At 38.8% G+C, this 21629-nt stretch overlaps 1 protein-coding gene across 9 annotated transcripts in view; it reads left to right on the top strand.

Moving 5' to 3' along the window:
• The window catches only part of msi2b (musashi RNA-binding protein 2b), a 301595-nt gene that overhangs the window by 206457 nt on the left and 73509 nt on the right, over nucleotides 1–21629 (top strand). For all 9 annotated transcript variants that reach the window (XM_014006809.1, XM_014006806.1, XM_014006808.1 and 6 more), the window contains one exon: nucleotides 17248–17330. In XM_014006809.1, the coding sequence (XP_013862263.1) occupies nucleotides 17248–17330 (83 nt within the window). The remainder of the gene's footprint in view (nucleotides 1–17247; nucleotides 17331–21629) is intronic.

Below are 21629 nucleotides of genomic sequence, written 5' to 3'. Positions count from 1 at the left end.
GGTACATATCCTGCATAATCCACTTTTTAGCCATTAATGTATTTTGTTGTGTACATGGGAGTCTCTAGGAGTACAGAAAAGTTTCATTTAGTTTCTCCCGATGATGTGTACATATCTTTATATTCTGTTTAGATCATATTTTTTGTGAAGTGCCTCGTTTGCATTTAAAGAGACAGCATCAAAATGAGTTAATCTGAGACACACCTCAGAAAAGGGGTGAGAGGGGGCTTGTGGAGTTACAATAAGGAGGAATTCAGACCAAAGCATTGCAGTTCCACTTTATATAGACCCAAACAGAATGAATTAAATGTGAAAAAGAAGGATTTAAAAGCAGGATCTGTTTACTTTAAAATGATGGACAACAGRAATAACCTATCCGGGGTTACTACTACTACTATTTTCTCATTTTTAGTATTTTCAGGCCTGCATAAGTATAGAACAAAATAGCTAGAGCATGAAAAACATGTTGATATTCCAAGCAGTAACATTTTATAACTAAAATTATATTTACCAGTTTGTTAAATCAGCTTTTGTAAGATAGCTTTAAGATTATTATTGCTGCTAAAATTGTAGTTTAGTAGATGACATCACATATTTTTACATCTTGTGAGGAACTTTTCTGAGCAAACAGACTAATTTTTGAGTAAAATGAATACGATTTAATGTCAAAACACTTTTAGTATACCATTCATTTAATTTTTAAATATAGCTAAAATCAGAAGGGCTTCAGTGATTCAGTCACTCGCACTTGAAGATCAGTTTCACTCGCGTAACTTTATGATTTGTTTCTTTTCATTTGAATAATGATCCAAGCTAATGTAGCATCACAGCTGACATTTAAAGCCTCAGCGGTGGAAAAAAAAAAGATTTTATGTTTGCCTCTCAATCACGTTGTATCAGTTTGTGTTTCTGGTGTTGGTGTGTTTTAAAGGAATGATTGTGCTGTTCAACACGAGTGAGCCGGCTATGTTTGGAGAATCAGAAGGTTTACTCACAGTCCTTTGGTCCAATTGTTTGGTCCGGACCAAACGCGGACTTTATTTATTTCCTTTGGTGCGGTTTACATTTACATTGTGGTATTGCATCATTTCTGTCCAATGGGAGCACTGGACAGAAATGATACAATACCATCTAGAATTCAAGAGCAGCTCTTTCGAAGGCAGTTTTGTGATGATTTACCTTTAATCTGGGGACATTGGCAAATATGTGACAATATACACTCACCGGCCACTTTATTAGGTACACCACGCTAGTAACGGGTTGGACCCCCTTTTGCCTTCAGAACTGCCTCAATTCTTCGAGGCATAGATTCAACAAGGTGCTGGAAGCATTCCTCAGAGATTTTGGTCCATATTGACATGATGGCATCACACAGTTGCCGCAGATTTGTCGGCTGCACATCCATGATGCGAATCTCCCGTTCCACCACATCCCAAAGATGCTCTATTGGATTGAGATCTGGTGACTGTGGAGGCCATTTGAGTACAGTGAATTCATTGTCATGTTCAAGAAACCAGTCTGAGATGATTCCAGCTTTATGACATGGCGCATTATCCTGCTGAAAGTAGCCATCAGATGTTGGGTACACTGTGGTCATAAAGGGATGGACATGGTCAGCAACAATACTCAGGTAGGCTGTGGCGTTGCAACGATGCTCAATTGGTACCAAGGGGCCCAAAGAGTACCAAGAAAAGATTCCCCACACCATGACACCACCACCACCAGCCTGAACCGTTGATACAAGGCAGGATGGATCCATGCTTTCATGTTGTTGACACCAAATTCTGACCCTACCATCCGAATGTCGCAGCAGAAATCGAGACTCATCAGACCAGGCAACGTTTTTCCAATMTTCTCTTGTCCAATTTCGATGAGCTTGTGCAAATTGTAGCCTCAGTTTCYTGTTCTTAGCTGAAAGGAGTGGCACCCGGTGTGGTCTTCTGCTGCTGAAGCCCATCTGCCTCAAAGTTCAACGTACTGTGCGTTCAGAGATGCTCTTCTGCCTACCTTGGTTGTAACGGGTGGTTATTTGAGTCACTGTTGCCTTTCTATCAGCTCGAACCAGTCTGCCCATTCTCCTCTGWCCTCTGGCATCAACAAGGCATTTCCGCCCACAGGACTGCCGCTCACTGGATGTTTTTTCTTTTTYGGACCATTCTCTGTAAACCCTAGAGATGGTTGTGCGTGAAAATCCCAGTAGATCAGCAGTTTCTGAAATACTCAGACCAGCCCTTCTGGCACCAACAACCATGCCACGTTCAAAGGCACTCAAATCACCTTTCTTCCCCATACTGATGCTCAGTTTGAACTGCAGGAGATTGTCTTGACCATGTCTACATGCCTAAATGCACTGAGTTGCCGCCATGTGTTAAGTGTTAACGAGCAGTTGGACAGGTGTACCTAATAAAGTGGCCGGTGAGTGTATATTTTTATTTATAAAAACTAAACAGACTACAGTATTTTTACAGTTGAAGTAAATGTTGATCAAATCATGTCTAATGTTAAAAGTGAGTATCTTTGTGAGTATCTTTAAAGAAATTCAAAAGTAGTCAGCTAGCATTTATTTATTCATTCACAGGCCTGTTATTAAAAAGTTATTTAAGTAGCTCCACTTGATATGATCTGATATATGTTATATATACATATATAACATACATAAATGTTAAACTTGAGAAAAATAAAATGATGGACCCTTTTCTCGTTTTTGGGGTATATACTGCAAATAAAATAACCATCTGTTTTCTATTTTTTCAATATGAAAAATCAAACGAAAAAAGTACACAGACCTACCTTACCTATCTTTTCAATTTTGCACAGGAMAGTTTGTGACATTATCAGTTTTTTCTCAATTAATCCACAATTGTGTTGCTACAGGAACTACAATAGCTGCTGATCTGCCAAGTCAGCTCTTGTTCCTCTGTTTAATGTGGCTTGTAGATATTTTTGATCTTCTTTTACCATCTGTAGTAGTTGATTTCAGATTAAACCTGGGGAACTGTGATTCCCAGCTGTACACAATATACTGAATGTAACACAAACATAGTTTTGTTGAGAAAGTAGTGGGATCATAAAACCGATKAAATGTGCTCATTTAGTTTGAGTTGTTTAAATGATGGAAACATCTGAGTAGCTGTTGCCTCAACCTCACTATGAGAAGTTTTTTATTATTTTTTTTTCCAAACTGAGATCTCTCTTATTGTGATCTGCTCCAGGTTTGAATTCTGTGGTGCACTTTGTGTCTTTTATTTTTGTGCAGAATCACAACTGTTTTGAATTCCATCTCTTTGGTCATTCTTGGTACAACTGAAAGGCTGCAAAACACGAGATGCAGCAATAGAGCGGAAGCGAAGAAGCTGGGGTTTGGGTGGTCTGACTAAACCTTATCTGGACACTAAACAGTTCAGTCCTCCGTAACTTCACTCTGAGCAAGGCATTATTACAACATCCCAGACGTTTTTTCTAGTGATTACATTTGTTATGGCTTCTCAAAGTCAACCTATTGCATTCATGCTGTTTTGAGATCGTGACCTCTCCCCACCGTTCCTCAGGTGTCTCTTTGGAAGAGCTAACAGACTAACACAAATCAGTGGWCTGAATAACTTCAACAAAGAGATAAGTAAGCAGTGGTTATGGCCCTCAGTGGAGCTTTCTCATCTATGCTAATCACTGCCCAAAGGCATTGATGAAAGGGTATTCTGAAGTTATGAAGACGCTGTGCTGTGTTCAGCTTATCGTTTGATTATATACCCAATTATGGTGCAAGTAAGCAATTAAGCCAAGCCTGGATGTYGTGAACAGCTTCAGATGGCAGTTGAACTGTGCCGCTGTACTTTGAGTACCACACAGCTCTTTTTTTATTTTTGCTAGTAAGTCTGCAAGGGGGGAAAAGATGTTTGATGAAAGACTTTCTTGATTACAAGGGTCAGTAGTATCAGAGTGACATCACCACACATTTCTTGATGATTCTAGGTTATCACGGTTTGTTGCTTGTGTGTTCGGGAGCATGAACACGTGCAGGGAGAAAGGCTGTCTGCTATAGAACAGTACTCTTTTTTCATTATTATTATTGCAACAGCCTCTGTGCAGTAAACAAGAGAGGCAGTTCTGCCTCAAAGCATGTGACTCACTCAAAGTAAGCTCTCCAAAATGGTAATGGGCTTCTGTAAAGTGGCATCATCAATGTTCTTCGTTTCAGATGAACTGCCACTGTGTCACGCCTTCAAAAAATACCTCATGCTTAGATATTAAAAGCAAACTGGCTGTTTAGGCAATGAGTGGCCTAATTCACTTGTTTGAGTCTTGCTTGCCACCTTCCTTGCAAATAATTTGGTTCTTCAGAGCCTCAGTCTTTTTATTTTATGTTACAGAGGATTATTTATGTCAAATGGTTTGGTTGAACCTTCCTTTAGATTTTTGACTACTTCCTGCGCAGCTTTCTCCCTCGGCCAAAAAACAATTTTCAAAGTCCAAACTACTTTTTCCATCAGTCCGCGTTTACTTGCTTCTTATTATCCCGCCCCTCTTTTTTGAATTTCCACTTTCATTGGGGAATGAGAAATGCTAATTGGGTGTAATGAAATTGATATCTATATCAATAGGTCAGGAAATACAAAAGGTGCGTATCTGTTTCATTCATTTCAAGTCCCTCGTTGCTTTGCCGCTCAAAAGAAATTCATCACAYCGCCTTGGAGCCTCGTGGAAAGGCGCTTGTCCCCACCTCCCACTGTCTTCTCCAGGCATCRGTTGTTACTGTATGTGATAGAAATTGAGACATCTATTAAGCTCGGCCTATTGCTTGGCACAAAAGAGTCTGACATTCTTGAATGAAGGATCSTCTTGTGGTTGAAACCTTTGTATCTCATTACACACATCCTCCGTTTGTACGAACGAAATTCTATCAGCCCTGAGCAATTATCCTCAGGTTGGTTTTGCACAGTTTTACAACTCATAATCTCATTTTGTTGAAGGCTCACCATTGTACTTTCATCAATGTTTACCTAACCTGCATTTGTCTGTTGCCTTTTCATCTGTATCTCCTTAAAATGCGTGTATTGCAAAAAACAAGCTGAACGGTGTCTTTATGGTGAGAACAGCGTGTTGAGATGGAGGGATAATTGGGCCTAAAGTCAAGTTATTTTTAATCTATGTTTCCCTACCATTGAACAAGATTTGAGATGGTGAAAGGTTGTTTTGGTGTTTTATCTGTAGTGTGATATCTTGTAAATGTAATTTGTCTTTTCGTGTGAGTTGACCCCAGGAAGAACAGCTGATGCAGCATGCTGCTGATTCTAATGGGGATCAAATAAACAAACAAACTGGAATGCACCATTAATTCTACTTGTACTGTTTTTATTTTATTTTATTTTATTGCTGTAGTTGTTTCAGAAGGTATATGGTTGTTCTTAATGTCTCTTATATAATGGCTTAACAACAACTTCTGTCCTTTATTTACAGGATGCTGCTCAAATATTGCAGAATAAATAAATAGTTGTTGCTTTTTCTAGCCGTATTGTTAAACAAAGGTTCGTAATGGCATTATTTTCTGGTGAAGAGACGAACAAATTGCTGAGAGAAGCAGAATAAATCCTAAATTGACATTTTTGGGAAGCAAAACCCCAGCATCTCATGACCTAATTGCATGAATAAAAAAATAGTTCCAGTGTTTTCTTAGTTTTTTTTTTCCAACCTACCCAACCTGTAAGAATCTAAATCCCTTATCATTATTTGACATTTTGGGGCTACATGGAACATATGAACATGTGTTTTACGAGCAAAAAAAAAAAAACACAGATAGCTCTACTTTCACAGCACAATCATCATTGCAGAGTGCAGGGACACGTGTGCAAGGACAATGAGGGTGCATTCAGAGTGCATTTTGTCCATAAAGAGGCAGTGCATGTGTGAAAATGGTTCGCTGAAGTGATATGTGAATTTGAGTGTGTTGTGATTATTCATTAACCTCTCAGCCAGTGCTGGAACTCATTTTGTACATTTTAAAGCGTGCCAGTCACAGTGGTGTTGCCAAATAGGCCAGGAATGTAYGATTTGTCAGAAATGTTGTGGTCCAAGTGGTGCCTATTGGATGRATTTGAGCCTACTTTGTGCCAACAATTATAGCAGCATGTTAAGTAACATTTTTATTCAATATCTCAAAATATTACTGTTGGCTCTTGTGTTTAGGTAAATTATTTATGCCCAGCTTGTTTTAAACCGATGTTAGAAAGTTGATTTTTCTTACTTAATTAACGTAGCTTTTGCTTCCACTGTTAGAAGCATTACAGAAGGCATATTCTGAAAAATAAGTTGGATAAATTCACATAAGTTGAAGATTTTGATGGTGGAAGTCAATGCTTCACATTTCTTCCACAGAGACCATTGTAGACTTTGAGAGGTTTGCTCTGTTCTGTTTTAATCTCCTGAGCTGCAGCACAAATAAACTCAGGCTTTTAGTCTGTTTTGACCTGCAGGATGACTGCTTTTAACTGAGACCTAAAAAATAAAATTACACTTTTGACCAAATTCAGCTTTTTGTAACCTGCTTATGTTTGTCCCTCCACTCAAATCAGTGAACACTTTCTTCCTGTTCAAACATCTTTATAAAGTCACAATAGTGCATGGATTTTTTTAATAATCAGGGATGTATTCTTTAAATGTATTGCTTTTCTTTTAGTGCACCTTTATTTGACATTTCTTTTTCCCGCTTCTCTTAGCTCAGCTGTGACATGCTGCTTGTCGCCTGCTGTTCGGGTGCTTTTGAGTAAAGGGGTAGTTAGTCACCTTCTCCATAGATAATTGCTTCTATTCAGTTGCTCAAGCAGCCTTGAGATCACATGGGTAGAGGGTGGGGGGATTTCACACTTATGGGCATATTGTTTGGCATTAATGAGGGTCTTTTTTGAGTTAAAGAGCATTTGAACTTTCACTGAAGAGGTGGAGAGAGCTGCATTTATTTCAAAAGTTCACACTGTGTTGCTTTTGAGATGTGCATTAGCACTGACCACACTGCAGTCGCACTGACAGCCGAGATTTATGTTGACAGATATATTAATGGATCCCATCTTTTAAATCTTGCCAAGGCTTTGAATACAGTTCTGTGTTGAAGGCACAAATAAAGCTGATTGCACAGTACGGGTCCAGGTTGCAGGCTTCATATGTAATCCCAACATATGTGTTGATGTTTGTGTGTGTTTGTATGGGGACAGGGCGTCTCTTTAAGTGGGACAGTAAAAATTGATGGCCAACACTGAAAGCTGACCTAAATAGAAGCACAAACAAACTAGTTCCTTCAGCATGCATGCAGTTTGTTGCTCTGCAGTAAACACAGACAAAAAAATCCAGATGGATTGTTCCTGTAGCATTTAATAAAAGCATACAGTAAATACTGCCATCCATTTTCAGGACGGTCATCCTGGATTTTTCAAATTACGTTAAGTCAAAGTTTATTTCCATAGCATATTTATAAACAAAAGTAACAGACTAAAGCATTTCACAAGGTTTAAGATTGATACTGTAAATCAGCAATAAAAATGAAATTGATGGCACTGTTGTTAAAATGGCATGCCACGACTGTGCCCGGTTGCTGTTTACTTTATGTGGTGCTGGTCCATGCATGGACTACCTCTGGCAAACCACATGTGGGCAAACAAAAGGCCATCATTCTTGCAGAATCTGGGTCAAATGTTAGTGCATTGTGTAGGCCAGACAAATTTTGTTATATAAAGTGTAATTTTATTATTGTAATGTTTTAAGCAAAGATTTTAAATGAACTGCCAGCATTCATAGTATTCATTGTAGCAGGCTAACTGAGCTAGCAGCTGGCTGCTATAAACTGCTTGTCCAAAAACCCATTTCTGAAGGATGTTTTTTATCACTCACAGACCAAAACCATGCATGTTAGGGTAACTGATAACCCTAAATTGTGAATGATTGTCTCATTTGTCTATGTGTGTTCTTGTGATGTTTGTGATCTGTCCATGTTGTACCCTGCATCTTACATAATGACCACTGGAGATAGGCATCAGTGCTACCATGATCCTGCACAGAAAATGTGAATAAAAAAATGGATGGGTAAATGAATGGAGGTTTGTGCATTTCTAAAACRGCTCAGCACAGTTTTAAATAGCAGGACTGCTGTTAAGTGGAACAGACAAATAAATCTGAAAATCAGCAAAACAGTGAAAACAGGTGCTTTCTGCTAATTAAACATAATAGATGCATACTGTGAGAGGAGAATGGAGCCTAAAGTGGAGCCTTAAGGTACTTTACATTTAAGCTACTACTGGAATAGAAAACTAAATAAACAGAAAACATTATTTGTGATAAAAATAAGGGAAACCCTTTAAGATCAAATTAAATCGAGACATTTTATTGATCAGCACAATATTTAAACAAGAAACCACAAAAGTACAAAAAAATTCAGGGCTACATTAAATCATAAAGACCAGCTACATGTAGAAACCACAGTCATGTTGTAATCTAATTACATCAATTTACAGTCTCACTGCTGCTGTCTAATTGTTCTCAGGTCGACATCTGATCTGATTTGGTTCCTAAAAGCTCCTTTCTGGTATTTTTCTGTAATGAGATGTTCTYGTAACTGTTGCCTAAACTAATCTCTTTTAGCCTTTAAAAGCTTGTGAACTGTTGATAACAATCTCAAATGCCACGTGTGATGATTGTGACCCGATTTTTGAGCCAGCACTTCTACCACCTGATGCTTGCTCATACAGCCACCTACACACAGCGCAGTAATCATCACCTTTATGGTTTACTCAAATTGAGGGTTGGCATGCTGCACACTGTGCCAACATAATCCATAGTTTTGGTGAAGTCCCAGTAGGGCAAACGCACATTGTACACCTACACAATATATTAGACTGATGTTGGCATGTTTTCCTTTCTTTTAAATTGGACTTGAAAGAAGAACAGAATCAACACAGTTTACATTAAAATGTTGTTTTAAAGACACTRAAATATTATCAAATGGCAGCACATAGACAGGGTTTAATTGATGTTCGTTCTATTTTWGACACCTTTTGTTCAAGCTATCAGACTCCATATTTAAATTTAATGGTCTTTGTTCCTGCATATTGTGGGCCCACAATTTGGTGAACCAATGTAGCTCATTTGGGCTAAGYTCGAGGCCTTGTGAKTTTAATTATCTTGGRGTTTTGTTTACGAATAAKGGAAAAACTGGACGTAAAATCAACAGACAGATTGATTCGGCTTCCTCAGTRTTGCATACTTGGTGCCATTTTGTTGTGGTGAAGAGGAGAGCCGCTGATCTGCAAGAAAACCTGTTGGTCGAGGTTCCTACCCTCCCCTATGGTCACAAATTCTGGGTAGTGACTAAAACTACGAGAKTGTGGATAYAGGYRGTYAAAACGAGTTCTCCACAGGGTAACTGGGCTCATCTTAGAGATAGGGTTTGTATTTTAGTATTTTGGTAGAGAATCAGAATAGAACTGCTGATCCTCGCCATTAAAACAAACCAGTTGAGGTGGTTCTGGCATCTGGKAAGGATGCCTCCCTAGGGGGATGTTCCGGGCTTGAGCAACTGGGAAGAGACCCCAGGGAAGACTCAGGACACGCTGGAGAGGCTATGTTTTTTGGCTGGCCTGGGTGTGCCTTGGATCTCTCCAAAAAGAGCTGGAAGAGGTGGCTACGGGCCTCCCTGCTCAAGCTGCTGCTGCCCACTGGCCTGACTTTGGAACAAGCAGAAGATAATGGATGGATGGATGTTTGTTGTCCTCTTTTTTAATGGCATTTTAATGAGCTATACACATAACATACATACAAACTACTGTATATACAGGTATTTGTCCAAGGATAAGAGAATAAAAAGTCATGTTATCTCACAGTCAGGCCAACCATCTTATCCCTTTTATCTTCTGACTCTGTGTTCTTTCTTTAAGGGCTCATAGCTCAGTGTATTCTTCACTTCTGGGATTAATTTTTCTTCACAATCCCCCACAGATTCATGTGAATAGGAGCAGTCACATTTATTTGTTTTTGATTTCTATCAGCAGCCGTCTTTACTTTATCAAGAGAATCGGGTATACCGTTGGGATCTATTTCAGCTTTGAGTACATTACTTTTTTTCTCTCTTTTTGTGTCCTTCTTTATAACCAAAACCCATATTTTGTAAAATGTACATTAGTGTGAGCTTCATTAATACATTTAATACTTAATTTTATGAGAGATATTCATGTTTTTATTAATATGAAGGGAAGGGAGGATTTCTTTGTGAGGATATTTCCTTAAATTTGTTTGTAATCTGTTCTCAGTGAGATTTGCCCTGTGCTGTTAGAGAGTTTGTGGCATTAACTGTGTTAAACAGAGGATTAATGCCCGGGGGCTCTGGATCTCTAGTAATAGCAGACGGAAATACTGATCAAAGAACTCTAACTGTGCCGTGGGTGTTCGGACTGCCTCTGTCTTCTTCTCTGCATTATAAGAAGAAAAGACTTGGAAGAGAGAGCACACAGACGGAAAGACAGTGCAGGAGCTTTCTGTAGACTTTAATGAGACAGGTGAGGGTTAGATCATACATAATTAGGGCACTGTCACTAATTCACTTGGGAACCGGAGGTGGAGTCGTTTCCAGCTTCATGTTTGAGACACCGATGACCTATAGTAGGTATAAGTGTGTGACTGCGTGTCAGGCCCACATGTTGGTGTTGTGTTTGGGCCTGTGTATTTGTCTGCACACATCATGTCAGAGGGGCTCCAGTCCCTTCGTTTTGTTTCCCAGGAGACACAAGTGACACTTCCTCCAGGTTGCTGCACTTCCTTACACTATGTTGGCAGGGCCAGTAGTCAGAACTGCTCGGCAGCAGCCTGCTCTCATTACAAGCACTTCTTATCAGCGGCGATGTACAGCCCCAACTGTCAGAGCATTTGATTCTCATGTATATGGATCTCAGGTGTCAACTGAAATAAATCAGTGTTAAATGTCTAAAAGCAGCATTGCAGGTGAGGAACGGTGCTACAAGGAAATGTGTTTTTTCTTTATAAAGTGTTTAGTTTTGCTGAAATTACCTTGCAGAGAATTACAAATATTCACAAAATAGTTTTGTGTTTATTATAACAGTTTGTCAAACGTATGTCTTCAGATTTATCAGGGGGTTCAATAGCTTCCAGAACCTGCCTTTAACAGCAGGTCTGTCTTCTGTATTAACATATCAGTCTCTTGTTGTAGAGGAATCCTATTTATTATCAAGTTTTTTGGCCTTTTTTATGCACAGCTGTCAAGAACTGCCACAGAATTTCAATCAAGTTCAGATCAGTATTTKAACTCAGCAGTTGCAACACTTTGATTTATTTATTTTTTTATTTTTTTTATTTATTTGTCAGGCTTCCTGTTGTAGATTTGCTGCTTTAATTGGGATCATTGTTTTGTTGCACGACCCATTTTCAGCCAAGCTTCAGTTGCCCAAAGAAGGTCTCACATTTGATCTTTAATGTTAGTGTGTACTGAAGGTTTTGGTCAAAATAAGCCTAAATGATCACCTTTCTATGTGCTTAACAGTTTAAAGCATTCATGCTCATATACTGTTTTGTTTGTTTTGTTTTGCTACTTTGAAATCACAAATTTTCTACTTTATTAATTTTGTGTTTTCTGAGTTTTTGTAGTTTAGTCCGACGCAACTTTATGAAATAAAGTTGTTTTTTTCTTTTTTGCAAAAATTGTTTTATTTTTTTTTCCTGTTGACCTTTCAATCAAGCCATACATTCTTAGTGTCTCTTTTTCTAATTGTATTGTCATGAATTTTAAAATTGAAAATGGCTAAGTGAGGTCTTCAGAGTCAGATTTGCTGCTCTTTGATTTCTTGTAATTTCTCTGAGCGTCACATGGTCTGACCTTGTGGTAAACTCACTGAGACGCCCACTGCTGTGAAGATTGACAACCACCTTGAATGTTTTCCTCTTGTGAATAATCGTTTGTACTGTGAAATGATGTTTGGAAATGGCATTATGACCCTTCTCTGATTGACGGGCAGCAACAGTTGCTTCTCAAAGATCGTTACTGATGTCTTTTCTCACTGGCATTGTGTCAAAGCACAAATGAAWGCTCCAAACCAAAGAAACTGCCAAAACTTCTGCTTTAACACTTGTTTTGTTATATTTGCTGATCAGTTAATCGAAAGTTCTCCAAAAAGCCCAAACAGGACTGAACTTTCAGAAAGAAAATAAAAAGAAAGAAATTCTGCATGCACACTTGAACTTACTTTGTATCTTTCTCCTTTTTTGTTGATCTGTTCATACTGAACATTGACCCAGAAATGTGTGTAATGAAAACCAGGTGTATCAGTGATGATACATATGTGCTTTACATTCACTGTCATGCACTTTCTGCTGTATATTTAGCTGTAATCTAAAGGGAGYTGAGGGATGCCTGAAATGCAAAGCAGCAGTTTTCTCCGCCTCCGTTCATCATCATGGTCTAATATATCTTTCCAACAAAAAGTTATAACTGGTAAGAATACTCATCTTTAATAAACATTTGGCTTGGAAATCAAAACGTTCAAAAAGTTGTATGCATGAAATGTCAAATCAAACATTTTAGAAACAACATGAAAGGCATCCAAGTTTTAAATGATTTAATTTTATTGATATACTCATTTAACATCTTTGCACCAATTTAAAACTTTCCCATAATCTACGCACTCAAAAATCTATATTAATTTATTTTCAGCTTTGGATAAAGTGATTGTGAAAGAAAGTTCAAATTGAAAGCCTGAATTAAACACAGAAAACCGATCCAGTTCTCAGTTAAGAACATTTATTTTGCACACACATGAGTGACACATACCGACGTTGAGCCAAACATTCCTCGACTTCAGAAACAGTTCGGCCCTGAACAGCATCAGGTTTTCTTTAGGACTGAGTCGCTCTCACAGAAATGACATCATGTCAACAAAGGGTGTGACCTCACCTACCATGTGACTTGGTTCTCATACAGATAGTACTCAACAGCTTAAATATGAGACTTTCTAAAAACTACAACTTAAACACAGTGGTAAAATACAGTACTTCATCTTAGAAATATATAGTAAAGTGATCACACATTGATCATAACATATAAATATAAAAGTACCAAAAATCTTTTCCATATAAAAGCATCAAATGATAATGCATATGAATAGTGCAGTTAAAAACCAGTAACATTTTACTTCAGTTAGCTGAAGATATGCATCAGAACAACAAAACCAGAGAAACCTGCTCCCACTGTGACATAAAGACTGATTATGATGAAGCTGGTAAAAGGCCGTGAAACTGGGCTCCTTGCCGGTCCTGCAGAGTGATGAGATGAGGCCAAGCCCGGTTCTGGCTAAAAGCGTGAGCAAGTACAGCCAAGAGGCCTCAGCTAGTAGCCTTATAACACCTGTGTATTATCATCCTTCCTACACGACGTCTATATGTGTTTCCATTTACAGGTTATTGTTTCGGCTGTGAAAAAGCTTCTTCTTTGTGAGCACATGGACGCCTCTCTCCTCGTGTCTGTCAAAGCTGACAGTCTTTAATAGTTTTAGCGTAGGTCAGCCTCCTGCCTCGCGTGGATAGCTGCACAAGACGAGTCGGGGTACCTGAGGACTGTCGGGCTGCGCTGACATTCTGCAGGGGGACGCACGAAGAGGAGAATGTTAATGTTGCTGCTGTTTTGTGGTCTGTAATTGCCTGTAAAGCCAGATAATAGCACAAAGAACTGCTTTGCAAAAGCAGGAGCTGCGAGTCAGACACCCCCACAGTGACGTGGATGTGCCTTGAGCCAATCTAGGAGAAAAATATCGATTCTGATTGGGTTTTTTTTGTGTGTGTTCAAATGATATTGCAACAGTAGCTGACAGATGTGATTCAAGAGTAGTTGACACCACAGAAAAATGTCTTTTTGTTCATTTAAAGCGATCCAGTCATGGGTGGAAGAGCCCTGCTGGTGGTATCTGTGGTGGTTTGGCTCGGCCGTGACCTCGGTGGATATAATGCTGCGGTGGAAAATGTCCTGTCACTTGATGGAGGAGCTGCCTGTAGCAGCAGGAAGGAGTGTGGCGACAGGGGCCGTGTGTGTTAACCTCTTTTCTTGTCACTTTTTCTGTCTTTCTCTCCAACCTCCCTCCCCCTCCTTCCCCCTTCCCATCGCCACCTTCTTTTTTTTTTCTCCTTCCTCTTTCACTCTCCATCCTCGTTCCCCCAGACTCCACTCCGTCTCCCTACACTCCTCCGTGACAAATTACTCCTGGCGGTTGATTTGTTGGTTGTCAAATGTGCTCCTTGTGCTGAAGGTGTGCTGGAGAAAAAAGAAAAAAAAGAGCTCCAACCCACCACCCCCTCCAGCTGTCGTCATCACCTGTGTCCCCCCACCACCACCATCACCACAGACACACGCACCTTCTTCCATGTGCTGTGTGCTCTCACCAATGCTTGGAGAATTGACATCCTGTCGAGAAAGATCTCATTACATTAGACTTTAGCGAAACCTCTCCCGCTTAATATTTCCAGCTCGTTTTTATTTTGACAAAACTGTTTCGAAGTGTAGCTTGACAGCTTGTGCAAGAGGAGGGGCTTCAGGAGATTCTTTTGTTACTTATGGAGGAGGAAATGAAGGGTGAAGAGTTTGGGATGGCTGCCTTCTCTGCAAAAATACAGCTGAAATAGAGTTTTGTGCTTCTTTGATTGATCTGACGATTTAATAATATAATCAGCCTTGAAGGCTTATTTGCTAAACATGAGTTGGTTTTCAGTAGTTTTACCAGACACCATGATTTTAAAAGGCCACTATCAAAACCGTTTTTCTTATTCATATTCCTGTGGTTTATATTTTTATTGACAGGACAGAGACAACATTCATTGGCCCCATGAAGTGTAGAGCAGGGCTTCCTCTCCCCCCACCTGTTGCTGCAAGCTGTCAGTCAGCTGTGTTTTCTGGCAGAAAGAGGGAATTTCCCTAAACAGTTTCTTTTGTTTAAAAAAAAGAAAAGAAAAAAGAGAAAAAGAAATGGAAATGTTTCCTAGCAAAAAAAAAACCTCAAGGAGTGTTGCAGGAGTAGCAGCTGATTCTTTAAAAGATAACTAATTTTAAATAAACCTTTACAAAAGGCGACCATGACCAATTGCCTAGTTAACATCATTTTATTGCGGTCATTTTTTTTTTTTTTACAAAAAGCAGAATGACACAGAAGAAGTACCATTCTGTGCAGTAAACATGGAACTTTAAAGAGGGGATATTATGCTAAATCAAAGGTTTTGAGCTTTTTATCATGTTATAATGCCATTCCCAAATCAAAAACATACCCATAGTGTTGCTTTCATATTGAATCTCCCATGGCAGCAATGTAGAGCTGTCTAAACGATTGCTGGTACAAAGCTCCACCTATTTACACAAAGCTCCTCCCTGCAGCTCATTCTGCAGCCAAGCTCCAGCCCCACAGAGCACCCCCTCTCCTGAGGCATTGTTGTGAAGATGTGCTGAAGTAGGAGTGTCAGAAAGAGTAGGGGGTTCTTGAAGAGACAGCGGCCWATTTATTTTTCAAATWTATACAGCYTTTTCATGAAACTAAAGGTAACATAGTTACTTCATTGTGGCATAGAATTGAACTAATTGAACATAATACCACCCCCCAACTAAAATGCCCTGATGATCTTTAGTCATTGTGAAAATTTGATTTAAAACAAAATACACCCAGAAATCTTACTTAACGCTGTCAGATACACTGTGTTTACTGCCTCTGAATAAACCAAGATTTTTATTTTGCTCTTCAATATATTAATAGCTGAAACAAATACGAAAATGACAAAGTCATAAAATATTTGTTTTTTTAACCAAGTGACTGACAACACATTTATGCATCAGCAATACATACCTACAAATAAGATCATCTTATTAGCTGTAATGTCCTCATTAATAAAGCAATGTGTGTTTTAAAAATGAAACCATACGTTTATGGTACATTTAAAATGTAATGTCTATTACAGTCGATAAATGTTTTTGTTCACGTTTAATACTTGGTCAGAATGTCATACCAATTCATGCCTGTATTGTACTTTATAATGCGTATTTCTTGTGCAAAGATGATAAAATAAGGACAGATAAAGCTGCTAAATACTAAACAAAATGCTYACAGTAGGAGTTTATGAAAAGGATTTGACTTAAACTAGCCATATAGGAATTGGTTTATCGTATTAAATATCAGACAAATAAAAGTGTTTAGTAACATTTGATCCTGTAAATCCAATACTACCAGAACGCAGTTGTGCTCATTGATTTTCAGCTTTGCCAGCGATGACCTAATACAGTCCCAGATATCGAAGGGATAAACCACCTTAGTGTAGTAAACACAGCCAAATCTCCCAGGGGCTTCTGTGTGTGCACTGTGTATTATGTATTGCTTGATTAATGTGTGCAGAAAGTTTAGTTCCAGAACATTTAAAAATAGGTGAATTAATAACGAAACACTGGTGTTGTTTTGTGTCACTTGGATGCTGCTGTGTTTATAGTTTACACTTGAGCTGATATGATTCTTTTCTGTTTGGTGATTTTATGAGCAACTCTTGTTCCTTCAGCCTCTCGGGCTGTTTGATTCACTAACAGTTTCACTTTGTAAAAGTAATAGAATATCTGTTTTCTTTCAACCCCGGCTTTACAGAAGCTAGATTGGTGTGTGTGTATGGCCATCAAAACACAGAGGAGAGCATTGCAATCCACTTGTGTTCAGAACTCTAAGACCATCTTGTCTCTGTGTCTTTGTTAAAAAGAGGGGTTAAGCTTTTATCCTATAAATATGGCATGAAAATCCCTCTGTCAACCACACGTTCATTCTAAGGCCTGTATTAACATAAAAATGGGGGCTTGTTATACAGTGAGATTTCAATAAAAAGAACACAAAATGCATTTAATGAAATTCAGATGCTGGGCCTTAGCTCCCTGGATCTCATTAAATGAGCTTTGTGCTGTTTTTCCATCTTCTCTTTGTAGAGGAGGTCCTTGAGTGCCCTTAATAATGTGGCAGATTTCATCATATCCCTGATTTAAAGAGGACAATGTCTGTCTCGTTCTCTTGTTCTCTTGCGAACCGAAGCCAATCTCTCCACAGATGTACTCGAAYAGTTTCTGAGTCTGGCTCGTGATGATACTCCATCTTGTGGTGCGTTTTCTTTTACTTACTGAAGTTTTGTTTAAAGGCCCCTCTACTAACTCTTCTTTCTTCCCTGTTTTCTCCCCCCCCCCCCTCTGTTTTTCTCTCTACATAGGATTTGGTTTCATAACTTTTGAGAGTGAAGACATCGTAGAGAAAGTCTGTGAAATTCATTTTCATGAAATCAATAACAAAATGGTAAGTCCACCCATTTTTTTTTCCAATTCCAGGTGGATGTTGAAGGATTAATATTTGATTTGTTCTTTTTCGTACCATTAATAGCTGACCATGTGTGTATAGTGTGTGTGTGTGTGTGTGTGCATAACACCCACACACTCCTTCACTATGTGGGGCTCTGGGTCTCAGGGATGGGAAAGCAGTGGTGTGTACTGCCCACAAACCGTGAAATTGTGTGGCTGAGTTCTGCCTGTCAAGGCTGAGGGACGAGAGAGTGGAGCCTGTCCCGCTCCTCCYGAATCCCCAGCCGCACACTCACTTTAACACACTCACAGGTGGAGATGTCCACGGGTGCAGCGGGGGAAGCTACTGGCAGAGGCCGAGTTCATTAGTCAGGGATTAACACCTTCCGCCGAGTGCCGGTGACGCCAGTTTTATTTACACCGCTTCCACGGTCCTTTCAGAGCGCCACGGAGTTCAGTCGCAGTTTTTGAAGTTGCCAAGCGACGTGTGATTAATTGACAAGGTCCGCCCTCAGTGTGGCGACTGTGACATTAGGCCCTCCTTCACCCACTTCCACCCTGCGGGTCTCTTGAGAAATCCTGCATCATTTGAACAGCTTTGTGGGCTGTGATTGACTGGAGGGAATACTTGTCTCTCCACCGTTCAGTGGGGCTCCTTCACTCTCGCTCCCAGTTTTACTGAAACCGACTGACTCTGAATGACAAGACCACTGTAGGAAAATCATGTTCACCTGGGACCAGTCCAGATCATGTATGCCCCCCACCCATATGTAGGCCTGTCGTGATGAGCAATAGATAATAATCGCATGATAAATTAAAATGAGGTCGATAATTTTCATATGTTTGCTTCTTTGCTGTTTTCGTGTCTCCCTCTTTTCTACTCTTTTGCATAGGGAGGAGTTAACTCTGGCGTCAGGTATTAGCTAGGTGCATGGTCTCGTAACCTCTGTAGCCTGAGAGCTCCATAAACAGATGTTTAGTCAGAGGAGCATCTTCGGTTTTCCGATGCCATCTTACAGAAATGATGATGCCACAGGATGCTCTTAGAACACCATAATAAACCTTGGGTTTGCTGAACATTTTTTTGTACCACTTAAATTTTGTAAACTTTGTGACCACAATTAAGAGGCCACTTGGAAAGCGGTGGAWAGCAATGTTACCACTTCAGAAGCTGTTGTTGTGTATTGTTTTCACAATCTATGATACCGGTTCGTCCGTAACATTACATAAAGTTCATAAACTCTGCATTTTGTGTAAGCAGTGTGAGGGTGACCGCAGTTATTTTATAAAGCCAGAGGAAGACACAAACAAAATAAATGAGCCAGTTTGAATAGAGGAGGTGGGAATCAATGTTATACCTTTAGCAGCTGTTGTTTGTTGTTTTTCCAATCACGAGTCCAAGTCAATCGCTTTATTTTAACAAACACATATTTCACAAACTTCCGTAAGCTTTGTACATCATGAGACATGGCGTCTCCAAAAAATATTATCATTTATTGCAATAATTTCTGAGACAATTTAATGTCCAGCAAAATGTTATTGTGACAGTCCTACCTGTCTGTAAACAACAAACCTTAATGCTGCTTTAAATCCAGTGCTTATAGAAAAGCCCAGCAGAAATTGTGACAGATATAACTATGTGCACATGAAATATTCTGTCAAAACATAGACAAAGCTCAGTGAGAACAAACAAATGTCACCTGTGAATATAGAACAGATGATTTGCTGATTCTTGCTGCCAAAAAGTCACACTTTAAGATACTTAAGTAGTTGACAGATTTGTTTACAATCAGCTGCGACTTGAGATTTCTTTAAACAAAAAAGCATGTATTTACCCAGACTTTTATTCTCACTGTTTCCTGACACTTTTAATCAAAACAAGGAAAAATAAATTCAGAAACAGCAGTCTGCTTTTTGGAASTTCCACGGTTATTTGATAACGACTGGACTGTAAATAGAATTAATTAGGAGGCTGAATATGCTGAATAAAATGTTTAATAACACTAGAATTTATAAAACAGCTTATCTTTCTCTGTGCAGTCCTGTTTTTTGAATAGCTGGGATGATTTTTCAAATTAGAATTGAATCAGATTGTAATGAATTGAAAATGATGTACCAACATACCATACGTAGCAATAAAACACTTTAATAACAATGTGACTAACAGACTCTTATTTGTACAGACAGTATTTTTATATTGGAAAACCCTTCACTCTAACTTTATTTATTTATTTATTTATTTATTTATTTATTTATTTATTTATTTAACCCTTCCCAAATATTACACCTTCTACTTGTTAGATAAATGGGGTGGTGTAAGCATTAGTTCAATTAGAAATTTTAGGTAAAATTGGGAAACCATATTTGTTTATTTATTTAAATAATTGAACGTGTTACTGGGAAGTTTTTGGGTGAAATCTTCAAAGGTAAACATCTATGTTTTTGGACAATTGACATCTTTTGCCAATGTTAAAGAAAAAACACAWTACCTCATTGCAATAGTGTCAGTTAAATAACTGAACTTAAAAGGAAAACACCACAACWTTTAAGAAGAATAAAGTTGTGCTTCTGTTTCCAGACTTCCAAGGTCAAAAGTCTTTTTAAGCCACTTCATATTTGGCTTTTTAAGCAGAACAGCAGGTGGGCTCGGCTGAAGAGCGGCGACAATGCTTCCTGTCTGCTTCACTTCTCTTCTTATTCATTTTCACCTCCCCTTCATCTTGAGGAGTGCCAACTTTAACAGAGCAAATGAGAAAAAGATGAAAATCGAAGGATCGGGAAAAAGTTCTTCAGTCGAGCCAAGGTCATGTCCCCATTCACTGAGAAAAATAAACTGCTCGCACATTTCGCTGATTGGGGCTCGTTTTTGTGTTGAAAATGAAGCAGCTTCTGAAATGTGATGGTCACACATTAGCTAAAGCGATTGTATTAATTGTGACCCGTTGTCRCAGCTTGAACCTGGTCAAAGTCATTACTTGTGGAGTCAAATCGTTCCTGTGAATCCACCCGATTAAAAAGTCAACTAGTTCCTTTAACTTCGAGCATGTTCCAGTTTTAATTCTCCTAATTAAGTGTGCACTAATCATCAGACTCCCATTAGCCAAGCAGAGATGAGGGTGTGTTTGTGTGGAGGTGCAAAAACGAGGAGATACAACACACTACCACACACAACCACACACACACAGTGTGTGTTTCTAGTTAAATTTGTTGTTTTTTATCAAGATTGTTATTTGCCACAGCATTTACCCATAAATCAAGTGTTAATTAATGCTCATAAAATGTGTGGAAGGTGTAATCAGGCATCTGTTGAACTCATCATGTGAGGAAATGTTGATTTTTCCTCTTTTTATCACAATAAATATCTATAATAAAAAAATGGTAAATCTGGATTTTTGATTCTCTGTAACGTTACSTTTCCTAATTTCTGTTAACACAGTTGTGGTTTCTGTCTTGGTCACATCTGACAAACCCTGATTGGCTCACAGCGAATCAGTCACAGCTGCCCCTGGTTTCCAGAGASGATTCCTGGGCCTTCATAAGGACCTCGCTGAGAAGCAGACTTTGCTGGAACATCACTGTCCAGTGGTACAGCTCATGGCTACCAGTGGTGGGCAGCACTAWTCTAAAAATTAGTTCTGCTAGCCCTAAAACACTAACTCAAATATTTAGTTCCCCTAATTCTAARGCACTAAAATRACTCAGTCARCCCCTGAACATTCTTCAACAGACAACATGAMYCACATATTATCATGTTGATCTCTTAAGACTTAYYATTGATATTCCACAGCTGGATTTAGGTTCATATATTGTCACCTTGTGACACACATGAACAAAATGATYGACAGCTTTCACCCTCAGCTGTTAATGTTAACATTGATCAATAACATTTATARACCTCAGTTAGTGCTTATAAATTTAGCAAGTGCTAATCCACTAATACATTTTAAAATTAGCAAAAGCCCTAAAGCACTAATCAGGAAACTAGTTCCCCTATTAGTGCTTTAGGGGAGCTGTGCCCACCACTGATGGTTACACGAAGTACCAACCTGAATTATACTTGCTGGGTTATTTTTTATTTTTCGGTGCCTTAGAAAATCCTCTGTCCCTGTTCCAAATGAAATGAAATATGAACAAAATATTGGTTAAGATTTGTATTTGTGTTGTGATGCTGTTTGTTGATTATTTGAAATTATATTGTGTATTAAGTTGAGCTTTATTACTCGTATTTTGTAAGCTGTTTTTTAGATACATATATTTTTTTAATTGGGGGCAGATGTTTTAAGATTTCATTCTTCTT

Source organism: Austrofundulus limnaeus, unplaced genomic scaffold, assembly GCF_001266775.1.
Source record: "Austrofundulus limnaeus strain Quisiro unplaced genomic scaffold, Austrofundulus_limnaeus-1.0 Scaffold37, whole genome shotgun sequence".
Lineage (NCBI taxonomy): Eukaryota > Metazoa > Chordata > Actinopteri > Cyprinodontiformes > Rivulidae > Austrofundulus > Austrofundulus limnaeus.
The sequence above is the reverse complement of the archived record's forward strand: the minus strand, read 5'-3'. Positions and strand labels throughout refer to the sequence as shown.